The sequence below is a fragment of the Danio rerio genome, chromosome 15 (genome assembly GCF_052040795.2).
Source record: "Danio rerio strain M-AB ecotype USA chromosome 15, GRCz13ab, whole genome shotgun sequence".
Classification (NCBI taxonomy): domain Eukaryota; kingdom Metazoa; phylum Chordata; class Actinopteri; order Cypriniformes; family Danionidae; genus Danio; species Danio rerio.
In genome coordinates, this window is record NC_141035.1 from 34,524,861 (window position 1) to 34,537,483 (window position 12,623).

A 12,623-nucleotide genomic window follows, 5' to 3' on the forward strand; every position below is an offset into this window, starting at 1 on the left:
GCCCCTCCACTAGAGAATATTCAATCTATGGCAATCAGTGATTAGCTCTTGCACAAGAAGGCGGGGTTTCAGTCACCAAAATTGATCATCACCAAAGTCCCTTTAAGGCAGGTAATTTTACTCAGGGTCCATCTTTGATATGCTTCTCCGGCCATATGCTCGCCCATTCTGTCTGAATGGGGAAACATCAATTCTCCAAAACTTTTTGCCAAGCTTACAATTACATTGCATTTTTGGAACCACCAATACAATTAAACAACAACCGCCTCATAGGTTTCATTTCTAAACATTCTAATCAAACAAAATCAGCATTTTTTCAGGGTGCCCGAGCTAATGCGCATGTAGATTTGAAAAAAAAAAAAAAAAGATCACAACACCAGTCTCATTTAATGGCCATTCTACCCATTATCATCCTCTGGGTAATGATCGTCTAATCGCACTGCACCTCTGAAGTATACCACAACATGGTCTTGATGGTGAATCTCCTCTAGAAATGACAGCAACTCTTTGTTTACAAATTTGTGGGCGTCTGAGTGATTACTGTCATGTGATGTGCATTTGACAAGACGAACATCGCGTTCGTTTCATACAGATTACAAAATTTAAAAAACTTTTGTTTTCAAGTGCCCTTGGATTATTTAAAAGAGATTTCAAGCTTTATTTGAACACATTTCTTATGTATTTGAAGCAAATATTCACTGAGATTCACTGATTCACTGTGCCCCTGTATTATTTCCAATTTCCCTCGCTTATTTCCCATTTCCCTTTTTCCCCATTCAGAACTATACAAGTGACATGTCTTGTGTAATCTATAGTCTTTGACATTATTCTGAACAGTTTCAAACAAAAACAAATTCATTTTAATTTCAGAAACATTTAATTTAGGTTGAAAATACGATCAATGTTTTATGCTACAATGGATTGCTAATTAGCGTAATACAGTATATATAGTTAACAGAAAAGATCCAAATGTGTTTGAGACATGGAGAAAAGTATATGTGTGTTTTACAAAAGTGTTTTGACATCAATGTTACATTAAATAATTATAAACTTATATTTGACACCTAAGGGTAATACATACACTGTAAAACTCCTAAAAATCATTTTTATTGGGGAAACATAAAGCAATTAGGTTAACTTATTAGTATTTACTAATTTAAGTGAATTGAACATAACACAATTAAGTTATTCCCCTAAAAAACTCAAGAATTGAGTTGTTTAAGCTCATTTTAAATAGGTAGTTTGACAACACAATGTTTTGGAGTATAAAGTACACAAATTCTTGTCCAAAAGGATCAGAACACAAAACAAAAATGTTAAAAGAATAAATAAATCAGTTATTTGTAAAAAAAAAATATAAATAGATAAAATTTGAAAAAATAAACAAACATTTATTTAGGGTCTTTACATGCTTTTTCTCTTACTAAAATAATCTAGTTTCTCTGTGGCCTAAACTAGTCTCTGTTCAGCTCTCTTTGTAAAGTCCATCCAGCCTGCTGTCTGTGTCCCTTAAAGTAAACTTTTCTTAAATCAGATAAACTCTCTTGATAGCTGGCAGTTCTCGTGGTGTCTTCTTATTTTTCTGGGTCTGACAGTAGCTGTAATAGAGTGTTTGTGTCTTTCAGAGTCCTCCTGTCATCCTGCTCCTGCATACGCTGTCAGACAATGAAGGAGACTGGAGCATTCTCCCTCTGCTGCCTCGGTGAGTCGGGAAACACACACATTATTGCACACGTTCAGCATGGAGAAAACTTCACAGAAAGTTATTGATGTGTGGTTTCGTGTGCTCTGTGTTTGGAGTTGCTATCGTGCTCAATAGCAATGCAGCTGTGATTCTGTGTTAAGCTTTAATTATTAATATGATGTATGGTGAAAATGTTGTATTTATTATTGTTATAAAATTTAAAAGCTTCAGGTGATACTCAAAACAAAACGTTGACAATAACATGTCAGTTTTGAAAGCCTTTTCACTGTATTTGATATACAGAATGATATACTCAAATAGGCTAAATTGTTTTTTACATGAATGTGTAAACATCAAACTATAAACTATTAAAAGTCTGGAGTCTTTAAAAATAAAAAAGCCAAACAAATGTTGTCAAATGTTATTAAAATGTTGTTCACATTTTTTAATAAAAAAAATACTTTTTAATAAGATTTATAAGCAAAACTAAGCTAAATCACCTCTTTAAAGACCTTTAACTTTAATGTGTAAATGTGTAAAATTAAACTATTAACTATTAAGAGTTTGGAGTCTGAAGGTTCAAAAACATTGAGAAAAGTGTCAAAAGGTTGTTCAAATTAAGTTCTTAGCAATTCATATTACTAATCAAGAAATAGCCTTTTAACTGTAAATCTCCTTCGAGCTAAATCTCCTCTTCAAAGACTCTTGACTTTAATGTGTAAATAATTAAACAAGAATTTTCAACCTGACTTAATTAAATAGTTTCAAAAGCCACAGCAAGATCAGCTTCTAGTGCACATGTGTCAAACTCAGTTCATAGAGGGCTGCAGCTCTACACAGTTTAGATCCAACCCTAATTAAACACACCTTACTAATTAAGTTCTTCAGGTTTGTTTGAGACCTACATGTAAGTGTGTTGAAGCAGGGTTGGAACTGAACTGTGCAGGGCATTAAACAGGGTTTTGACACCCCTGTTTAGTGACAAAGTATTGTATGCTTAAATGAATGAGTCTATCAAAAGATTCAACTAAGTGAATGATTCAGTGATTCAAAGGTGCATTAAAAATGTTTTGAAAAACGCTTTTGACCACAGTGTCGAATCTAGTCCCAAAACACACTTGCAGCCAATCAGCAGTAAGGGGCGTGTCCAAATCAGTAGTAACTATTTGATATATTTTCAAAAGGGCCGGGGCTTGTTGGATTATGGGCATGTTTGGTTTGGTGCTTTCAAATTTCAATATCATTTGGCAAAATTTACTTAAAATCCACTGATTAAAAGACAATTATCTCTTTAGCAAGTAATTTCAGTTAAGTATTTAATGACTCATTGATAATCGTCTTGTTTCTGGATTGAATACATCATAAGATTTTGTTTTAAAGTGACACTAGTGTGTCTTGATTGTATTTGGTTTTAATAACTGGTATGAATGAACTTACTAACTGGTTTGTCTCTTTAAAATTGGTAATAATGCATACAGTATATGTATTCTTTCTCTTTAGCTTGTCGTCACAGTTTGGCAAGAACTCATCTTGGATCATGTTTCTGGAGGAGGACACAAGAGTAAAACTTCAAAAACTTCACGAAGTACTCAAAAAATTTGACCGCAGAAAAGTAAGAAGTTTTCACAATTTCTCAAATAAGCAAAAGCCAAATAAAACGTACAGTTAAAACATATTTGTATGTTGTTATATGAAGCTACAAAAATAAATAAAAAATTCTCAGTTTCTCGTATTTATGATGTGTACAACATAATTTCTTTTTAATCTGTAAACTACTGATGATAATTTCGAGCATTTTTGGCTTCAAACGACAAAATGATGTGTTTTAGGTACTATTATGATCAATTTTACACAACATAACACCAATGTTTTAGAACAATATTTAGTGGAATATAAGAACGTGTTATTTTGGCCAGCAAAATGCTCTAAATAACATTAAAAAAATATATAATTTTTTTATTGAAATACATAGAATAAAGCAACTATTAACATTTTGTCCAATAGAACAGAATAATTAGTCTCTTCATTTATAGCTGTATATTTTGTGAATTTTATTTGTAAACTAGTATTGAGAGAATCCTATGATTGACCACGGCTAGTCCCATATTAGCTATCACTTGATTGAGCAATCAGATGAATCCAAACACACTATAAATAATAAAGAGTTTCTTACCCTACTTATCTTCGTCTTGAAGAATGCCTCCATCCACGCCTACTCCTCCCCTTCTTTTCTAGATTATCCAGGAAAGAGTGGCACGGTGGCTCAGTGGTTAGCACTGCTGCCTCACATCAGGAAGGTAACTGGTTCGTGCCACCTCACTGGGCCAGTTGGCATTTCTATGCAGAGTTTACATGTTCTCTCCGTGCTCACGTGGATTTCTCCCGTGTTTTATTCCAAAAACATGCGATAAAACACACTGACTAAACCAAATTGGCACAGTAGATGAGCATTTAGTTCTAGGCTGCAATATATGCCTTTCAGTCAGTGGTCTATCCCGTCATAGCAATTCCAGTAATCTATAATAGGCCCAGAACTAACCCAGGAGAGCTCTTGAGAGCCACTTGAGCTCAACAGTTAAGGAGAAAACAACATACCTTAGTTTTTATTTTTAAAGCTTTAGTTGGTAAATTACCACAGTTTATATCTAATAACTTGTTGGAGTACCGTTCAAATACTTACAATACCTGATCAGCAGATATACTCTTAGTTAAGATGCCATTTTTTTCACACAGACAGTCAAACTGCATTTCCTAGGTATGCTCATTATGTATGGAATGAGGTCAAGATAAACTACAAAGGAAATCCGTACCATCTATTGCTATATTTAAAAATATTTTAAAGGCTGTCAATTTAGAACAGTGCACGTGTTAACAATTAATTATGGTTTATACTATTTTTATCTGTCTGTGTTGTGATATGTAGTTTTGTAACTCTGTCCTATGCTGCCTTTCTTGACCTGGACTCCCTGGTAGAAAAGATATTGTATCTCAATGGAACATTCCTGGTTGGTTAAATAAATAAATAAATAAATAAATAAAGGGTGAAGCAGTGGCGCAGTAGGTAGTGCTGTCGCCTCACAGCAAGAAAGTCGCTGGTTCGAGCGTCGGCTCAGTTGGCGTTTCTCTGTGGAGTTTGCATGTTCTCCATGCGTTCGCGTGGGTTTCCTCCGGGTGCTCCGGTCTCCCCCACAGTCCAAAGACATGCGGTACAGGTGAATTGGGTAGGCTAAATTGACCGTAGTGTATGAGTGTGTGTGTGAATTTGTGTGTGGATGTTTCCCAGCGATGGTTTGCGGCTGAAAGGGTATAAAAACTTGCTGGATAAGTTGGCGGTTCATTCCGCTGTGGCGACCCCGATTAATAAAGGGACTAAGCCGACAAGAAAATGAATAAATAAATAAATAAATAATTATGTGTGAACTCTTTAAATGTTATTCAAATGAAGACTTGATATATGTTCCTGCTCCTCATGTATCTAAGCATAAAGTAACATTTCTAATCATTGAAATGCTGTATCTTCTAACAATACCACAAAATCCCAACTGACCAGTCTGTTTCATGTGGAAATACCTGTATAAATTTGAACAGGCCTGTCTTTAATGGATTTTAAATCATGCACCTCAGAGATGTATAATGAATGTGCTCTAAAAGCTTTTCATTTGTATTTTTTTTCCTCAAATGATATCAGCGTGAATTATTTTGAATGTCAGGCTCAAGGGTATAAGCTGTATTATGCTGAAAGCTGTTCTATGAAATTGATTTGCCCTTTGACATTGATCTTGTCATGGAAAAGTGAAAAGATTTCTAGCATATCCACTGATTGATGTTTAAAAACACCACTTTATTCATGTTAAGGTACTTCAACAGAAATGATAGAAAATTGCACATTAATAAATGTGTCTGTTAGTGGTATTCATACGATTTATACATGCTGTTTTTCTTATAATGCATATAGATATTGATATCTGTAAATAAACTTCAGGCCCATGCAGCACAGACCCAGTTATTTCAAACATGTTTTTTAATATGTACAGTATAGACATGAAAGTAAAAAAAGGAAATATTTGCTCACTGAATCTTTATTCATCTGACACAAGTAACTAAGAGATTGTTGAAAATGTGTTATTTTCTTGGTTTCCTACAGTCACTTTGCAGACATTCTCACAGACGGAATTTAACAGAATAGGTGTTACTCTCACACATACACACATATTCAGATTCCCTCAGACCTTTTTAACTTGCTTGTCCTGTCGACCTAATGCTGAAAATCCAGCTGCCTGTTAAGTTAAATGTACTGAGTGAAGTTTATTTATAAACTAATTTCGAGAAGATCACATGCTTATGATTGTCACGGCTGGCCCCAAGTCAAGCTAATGTACGAACCACCAATCAGACGATTCCTCACACAGTATAAATAACCAAATAACCAAATTCTCGAGATCTACCTGAGCTCAAACTCCCCTCTCGCCCTGCAAACAGGAGGGAGCCCCGGGCTCGAGGATCTCATGATCTCAAGGTTCTCTCCCGGGACAGCATGCCAAACTAGCTTTATTATCAATCATCAGCTAAGTGTGAACTCTTGAAACAAGTGATTCAAAAGATTCATTAATTTAGCTTAGCCTTTTCTAAAAAAAAGCACCTTAATGTTAACCATATCATGGTGACTCACTTATTTGACGCATTCCATAGCAATTCTGAGAATCTTTATTGGAATAAACTAGAGCTGCATGATTCTGGCTAAAATGAGAATCGCGATTTTTTTGCTTAAAATAAAGATCATGATTTTCTTACGATTCTGTAGATGTAAAATAAAGGTATGGTAAAAACAAACATATGGCACAACATCGATGTTAATATTATGTGTAGGTCTACTGTAAATAATTATATTCTAATTACAATAATTCTGATGTTGAATTATTATGTTTGAGATATATGCTTGCAATCTGTTATATTAGACAAATTTATTCACTGGTAAAACAGACATTTGCCATTATGAGATTATATTCAACAATATATAGGCTAGAGTAGTTATACTAACATTGTAAACATTTATTTTCACGTACAACTGTGGGTTCGCTATGAAAGAAAAAAACATCAAATGCTTGTAATCATAACACTAAAATGCGATATGATCATTTGAATGAAGTGCACACTTTCGGTTTCATTTTGATTGCTAAGTGCTTGTTCAAACTTCGCGCGTTGCTCCCAAACGATCACTCTGTGCCACAAACTCAATATTATTTACAACTGTATTACTTGTTACTCGCAACATATGCAGGTTCTGTTCACTGAAGTAGTTCACTGAAGTTATTAATAGACCCTCGCCCTCTCTCTGATAACAGCTCACGTCACGTGTGATTTCCCGGCCGCGAAAACATCATTATATGAAGACAAAAATGTCATTTTAAGGTGAATTATACCTTATAAATACAGTATGTGACTCATTCAACATCATTTGGAGGTGTCAATGTCACTGAGCAACGTGTGAAACAAAGACTCGTGCAGCCGCCTTTTCTTCTCTCCTGAACTTGAAAATATGATTGGCAGAATCGTAGAAATGCTGGATTAAGATCGTCTAGGGCACAGGTGTCAAACTCAGTTCCAAAAGGGCCGCAGCTCTGCACAGTTTAGTTCCAACCCTAATTAAACACACCTGATCAAACTAATGGAGTCCTTCAGGCTTGTTTGAAACCTACAGGTAAGTGTGTTGGAGCAGGGTTGGAACTAAACTGTGCAGGGCTTCGGCCCTCCAGGAATTGAGTTTGACACCCCTGGTCTAGGGGGTCGAATCGAGATCGCAATCTTTTAACGATTAATAGAATAAACCATTTTATTAACTTTTCTCCTAAAGAGCTGTGTTACAGGTTATCCACATTTTTCCACATAAGTTACTTTGTTTCATATTATGGGTTGCACATCTGGTTTGGTGGACTTCCATTCAAAAGATCTGAAATAAATATGTTTTAATAATAAGAAAGTAGTTCAAATAATTTATATACTGTAGAACTAATTGAAAGGTAAATTTAGCTTTGTCCTTTACTTCTAGATTGATGATGATTTTTGATGTAAAATAAAAACATGTCATTTTGACTATAAAATACTAATAGAAGTACTATATATTTTTTGGCTATTGATACAAATATTCTCATGCAACATAAGACAGATTTTTTGGTCCAGGGTCACATATTGCAGCAGAAATTATTTGTTTGATTATTCATTGTCTGCCAAACAACAGCAACAATTTATTTTTAGAGCAGGTTTAAAAACAACACATGATGAGCACAGTGCTTTACGGTTTCACATTGTGATAACAACACAACAATGAAAACACACACTTTGCAAAACACTACACTACTAAGGCCAGTTATAAGCATGGATTGTTTACACTTTAGCAAACACCACTTTCATAATTCACAAAGTGCGGTTTATTTATAAACTAATATCAATAGGATCACGTGCTTATGATTGACTTCAGCATTGCTTCAAATATTGCGCCGATCACATGAATACTAACTCACTATAACTAACCTGAGTTATTCACTTCAGTCATGTTCGTCTTAATGAGTCCCCTCTTCCACCTCAACTCCTCCCACTTCTTCTGATAGGGTGGCACAAAAGCCCAGTGGTTAGCACTGTTGCCTCACAGCAAGAATGCCTCTGGTTCAAGACCTAGTTTACATGTTCTCCCCGTGCTCGCAAAGGTTTTCCCTGGGTTCCCTGGGATTGACTAATCCATAGTGGCATCATAAAACAAACTCTTGGTCAGCTATATATCTTAGCTAACATGTTCACAAGCAGGGGAGTTCTCGAGAACTACCTGAGCTCAAACTTCCCTCTCGCCCTTCAAACAGGATGCTTGAAGATATTCTGAGCTCAGGGCTCTCTCCCGGGACAGCATGCCAAACACGAGTTATGATCAATCATCAGCTAAGTGTGAACTCTTGAAAAGAATTGTGGTGTTAGACATGCATTATGGTCATTGTAGCATTCTGAAAGTTTTAAGTAATAAAGTAAAAAAGCATTTAGTTTGTCAACAGATCAATGTTTTACTAGATATTATTGTCATGCTGACTGAGGAAACGACTTCAATTGTCCTTTCAGTGCAAACTGAATGAAAATCAGGTCGGGGAGTGCAATAAAATGTGCAGTCTGAGACCACCACACAGTGACAGCTGTTGTGAAGTGATTTAGCCTGAGATGACCATCACAGTGTGATTGATTTCCACATTTTGTTCTCAGGAGTGGTTTCTTGGCAAACCACTACATGATGAAGAGTCCACCATCATCCATCATTATGCCTTCTCAGAGAACCCCACCGCTTTCGAGTACCCAGACTTCTCTGCAGGATGGGCTCTCAGCATCCCTCTCATCAACAGGTCAGAAAGGACATTTTCAGCCAAACTGATTAGCGGTCACAAAACAGATAAAGGGTTCATTTGCTCCTGTAGGATTTTTAGCAATATTAATTAAAAGTGTTGAATTTGATTACTTGTGTTGCTTTACTAATTTGTTTTGAAAGCTTTGCATTTAAAAGGATATTAGATGCTAATGCTATAGTATTATTTACTTTATTCAACCGTATATAAAACCATAAGGCCTCCTGTGAAATTTGTATTTGTTTTGAATCATTTCTCAAGAGTTGTTTAATAGAGCAAGGATTTTTTAAATTTTTTATTTTTTTCTATAATAAATAAATAAATAAAAAAAAAAAAAAAAAAAAAAAATATACATATATATATATATATATATATATATATACACACGTTTTCTATTGGTAGAAAATACTTTTTCTTTTTCTGTAAGTATTATTTTGTTTAGTTTGGCCCAAAAAGTTTTACAAGGTACAACAATTTTTAAGGTCAACATTATTAGCCCACCTTATTAGAGGTTTTTTTTTTTTTTTCTTCCATTGACTACAGAACAAACCACTGTTGTACAGTGACTTGCCTAATTAACCTAACCTGCAAAGTTAACCTAATTAACCTAGTTAAGCCTTTAAATGGCACTTTAGGTCGAATACTACTTTAATAAAAAATAGCTAGTCAAATTTTATGAACTTTTCATCATAAACTTTCATCATTTAACAGCACTTGAGAAATATATGTAAGAAAAAAATCACAGGGGGCTACAGGCTAATCATTGACTCAATAACTGTATACATTTTTTGTATATTCATTGTGGAATTTGCATGGAATTTCAGTGTATCAGTGGTATTACTAAGATGCATATGGATACAATTTATAAGGTACAATTATTACTTGTAGTTGTTCACTAATTTGAGTTATTTCACATTTTAGGTTGGCAAGCAAAATTGAAGAAGAGCCTTTAAAGTCGGACTTCACTATAGATCTAAAACATGAGGTAAAAACTAGCAGACTATGTGTTACTGTTTATATGCATTAAAGTGTTCATTAAAAATGCAATGCAAAAAGTGGTTTGCCCTTGCATGAAAATAAAGACTTCTATTTTACAGTACTAAAGTTTAATATTTTTTAGGTTTTTAAAAGTCTATTATTCTAGTCAATGCTGCATTTATCTGAAAAAAACAGTATTATTATATAAAAAGTAATACATTAGCATAAAAATGTTATTTCAGTACAAAATTACATTAAAGTCAATCTAAAATCTTGTTTCATATTTTTAACATTCTTTTTTTTTTCATAATTGAATATCATTGTTGCTCCAGTCTTCATTGGAGCGCAATACATGCAGTGTCTCAAAAAATAAAATAAAAAAAACTGTCTGTTCTGTAATCTTTAGCCCATTTTATGCTCTAACTGGAGCAGCTCCAGCAGTACTGGAATCTACCATCTCATTTCACAGGAACATTTTGTATCTCCACCCTCTTGATCCCCATTTCCATCTCCATCAGTCTCCCTTACTGCCTTACTCGTATGTCTCTTGCAAAAAAATAAGGAATAATTCCCATCCAGTATCATTAGTCTCCGAAAAAAATCCCATTCAGTGTGCCCTGTTTGTTCCTCTTCAGCTTCTTCCCTTCAGAGATGAGAACGGCAGTCTTGATAATCTACTACCGAATGCATCTTGAGAATCTCACTTCCATGTGTGGGAGAGATATCTTTATTTATAGAAACTACATTTGTGATCGTCTTTAATTTGAGCTTCCTTTAAAAATGAAACCTTTGTTGAAAACTGAACAAGATACTATTTAAGAAGTTTCAGTTTCAATAAAGAACCCGTGCTATTTTTGTTTGAAATTTTTTTCAAACATCTTAACATTAAAAAAGTACAGGTTTTGTGGAACATTATAACCAACCTTTACAATTTCTTAGTTTTTTTGTTTCCAATACAATTATCAATAAACAAGCTGATGAAATAAAGTCTTCCTTTCTGAGAAACTGAACAAAATTAGGAAAGTCTAAAACAAAGACATTTAATTTACATTTTAAGATATAGACATTTGTATTGGAAAACAAGACAGTATTGAGGTAGAATTTCACTTTTTGTTCATTGTTATAGAAGGTACAGTAAAAGTTGTTTTCATATTTTAGTGTTTATGAGCACAGTTATACATTTTTTGTGTGAAATTAATTTAATTCAATTCATCTTTATTTCTATAGCTATATTTTGCATGGTAGATTGTGTCAAAGCAGCTTAACATTGAAATTCTAGTAACTTAAATCTGCGTCAGCCCAATTTTCAAAGTTGAAGTTCAGTTCAGTGTTGTTTAATTTACACTGCTGAAAGTCCAAACACTGAAGAGCAAATCCTTTGATGGGAAGCTCCACAAGTCCCAAACCAAGTAAGCCAGTGGTGACTGTGGCGATGAACAAACTTCAGAATTTACAAAAGTGAAAGGAAAAAACCTCGAGAGAAACCAGCCTCAGTTAGCCACAACCATTTCTCCCATGGCCAAACGTCTTGTGCAGAGCTGCGGTCTAGGCGCCGGAGGCTGGAGAATGCTGGACGACCATTGTGAAGAAGCTCCAGGTGTGAGAAGGTCACCGGCGGGTGTTCCGGTTGGCCCACGCGATCAATGCAGAGACTCGTCTGTAACTGTGGTCGTTCAGGAATCAGTGTCACGCTCTCCACTCCTCCATGACCACCGCAACTCCTGCTCAGGATACGGCCTGGTCCAGGATTATGGACACCTCTAAAAGTTCTCCATGGTTGGGATCATCTCTTTATTTGTGTTGTCCTTGAGGTCTTCGATGGTTGTCATCATCTTCTCACAGGTCTTGGATCACATCAATGGTGCTGCACAATCTCTAGAAGCCTCAAGATGAGTGTCCCCAGTTGGAAATATAAAGAATGCAGAAAACAATTAATGTAGCTGCTGTTCATAGTGTGTTTAAACAAGAGATATTAAAGGGGTGGTCCAGAATGTAATTTTAAGGCTTGGTTGTGTTTATAAGATGCAAAGCAATGTGTGCTTATGTTTCACTTGACGGAAATCGCGTAATTTTTTCATATATCTCACTTTGATTATACACAGCTACTCAGCTAACATGAAAACGACTGTCATATTTCCTAGTTCCTCTAAAAGGCCCGCCCTTAAGTGACTCTGATTGGTCATCGACATAATGTGCTGCTATTGGCGGATCGGCTCCACGTCACGCCCGTAAAAGCACACGCTTTTCTACTGTGTAAACATGAAGTCAACCTCGCGCCCGCTCTCTAAAATAACATCTGACAAGTGTCTGTAACTAACGAGTGAAAAAGGGGTGCGGCTCCTTTAACAGCGTCTGTGTGTGCGTCTATGTGTGTGTTTGTGTGGTGTGAACTTTCTGTAACAAGCGCAAGAGCGCGGGACTTTCTTTTTCTCTGATGCTCGGATTAAGTTATTTTCTGTAATATATCGTGACAGAAGAATAAAGCACAAGATGTGAGATGCTACCTGTTGAGCCTTGATTTATTATTCTGCTGCGACCACTAGTCAGGTAAGCTAATCTGTGTTTTTTTTAACTCTATGCGTCAT

The 12,623-nt window shown here is 35.3% G+C and overlaps 1 protein-coding gene across 1 annotated transcript in view; it reads left to right on the forward strand.

Moving 5' to 3' along the window:
* Positions 1-12,623, forward strand: part of b3glcta (beta 3-glucosyltransferase a) — a 150,684-nt gene that overhangs the window by 109,618 nt on the left and 28,443 nt on the right. The window contains exons 5-8 of the mRNA NM_001302251.1: positions 1,626-1,702; positions 3,185-3,296; positions 8,924-9,060; positions 9,982-10,045. Of these exons, the coding sequence (NP_001289180.1) occupies positions 1,626-1,702; positions 3,185-3,296; positions 8,924-9,060; positions 9,982-10,045 (390 nt within the window). The remainder of the gene's footprint in view (positions 1-1,625; positions 1,703-3,184; positions 3,297-8,923; positions 9,061-9,981; positions 10,046-12,623) is intronic.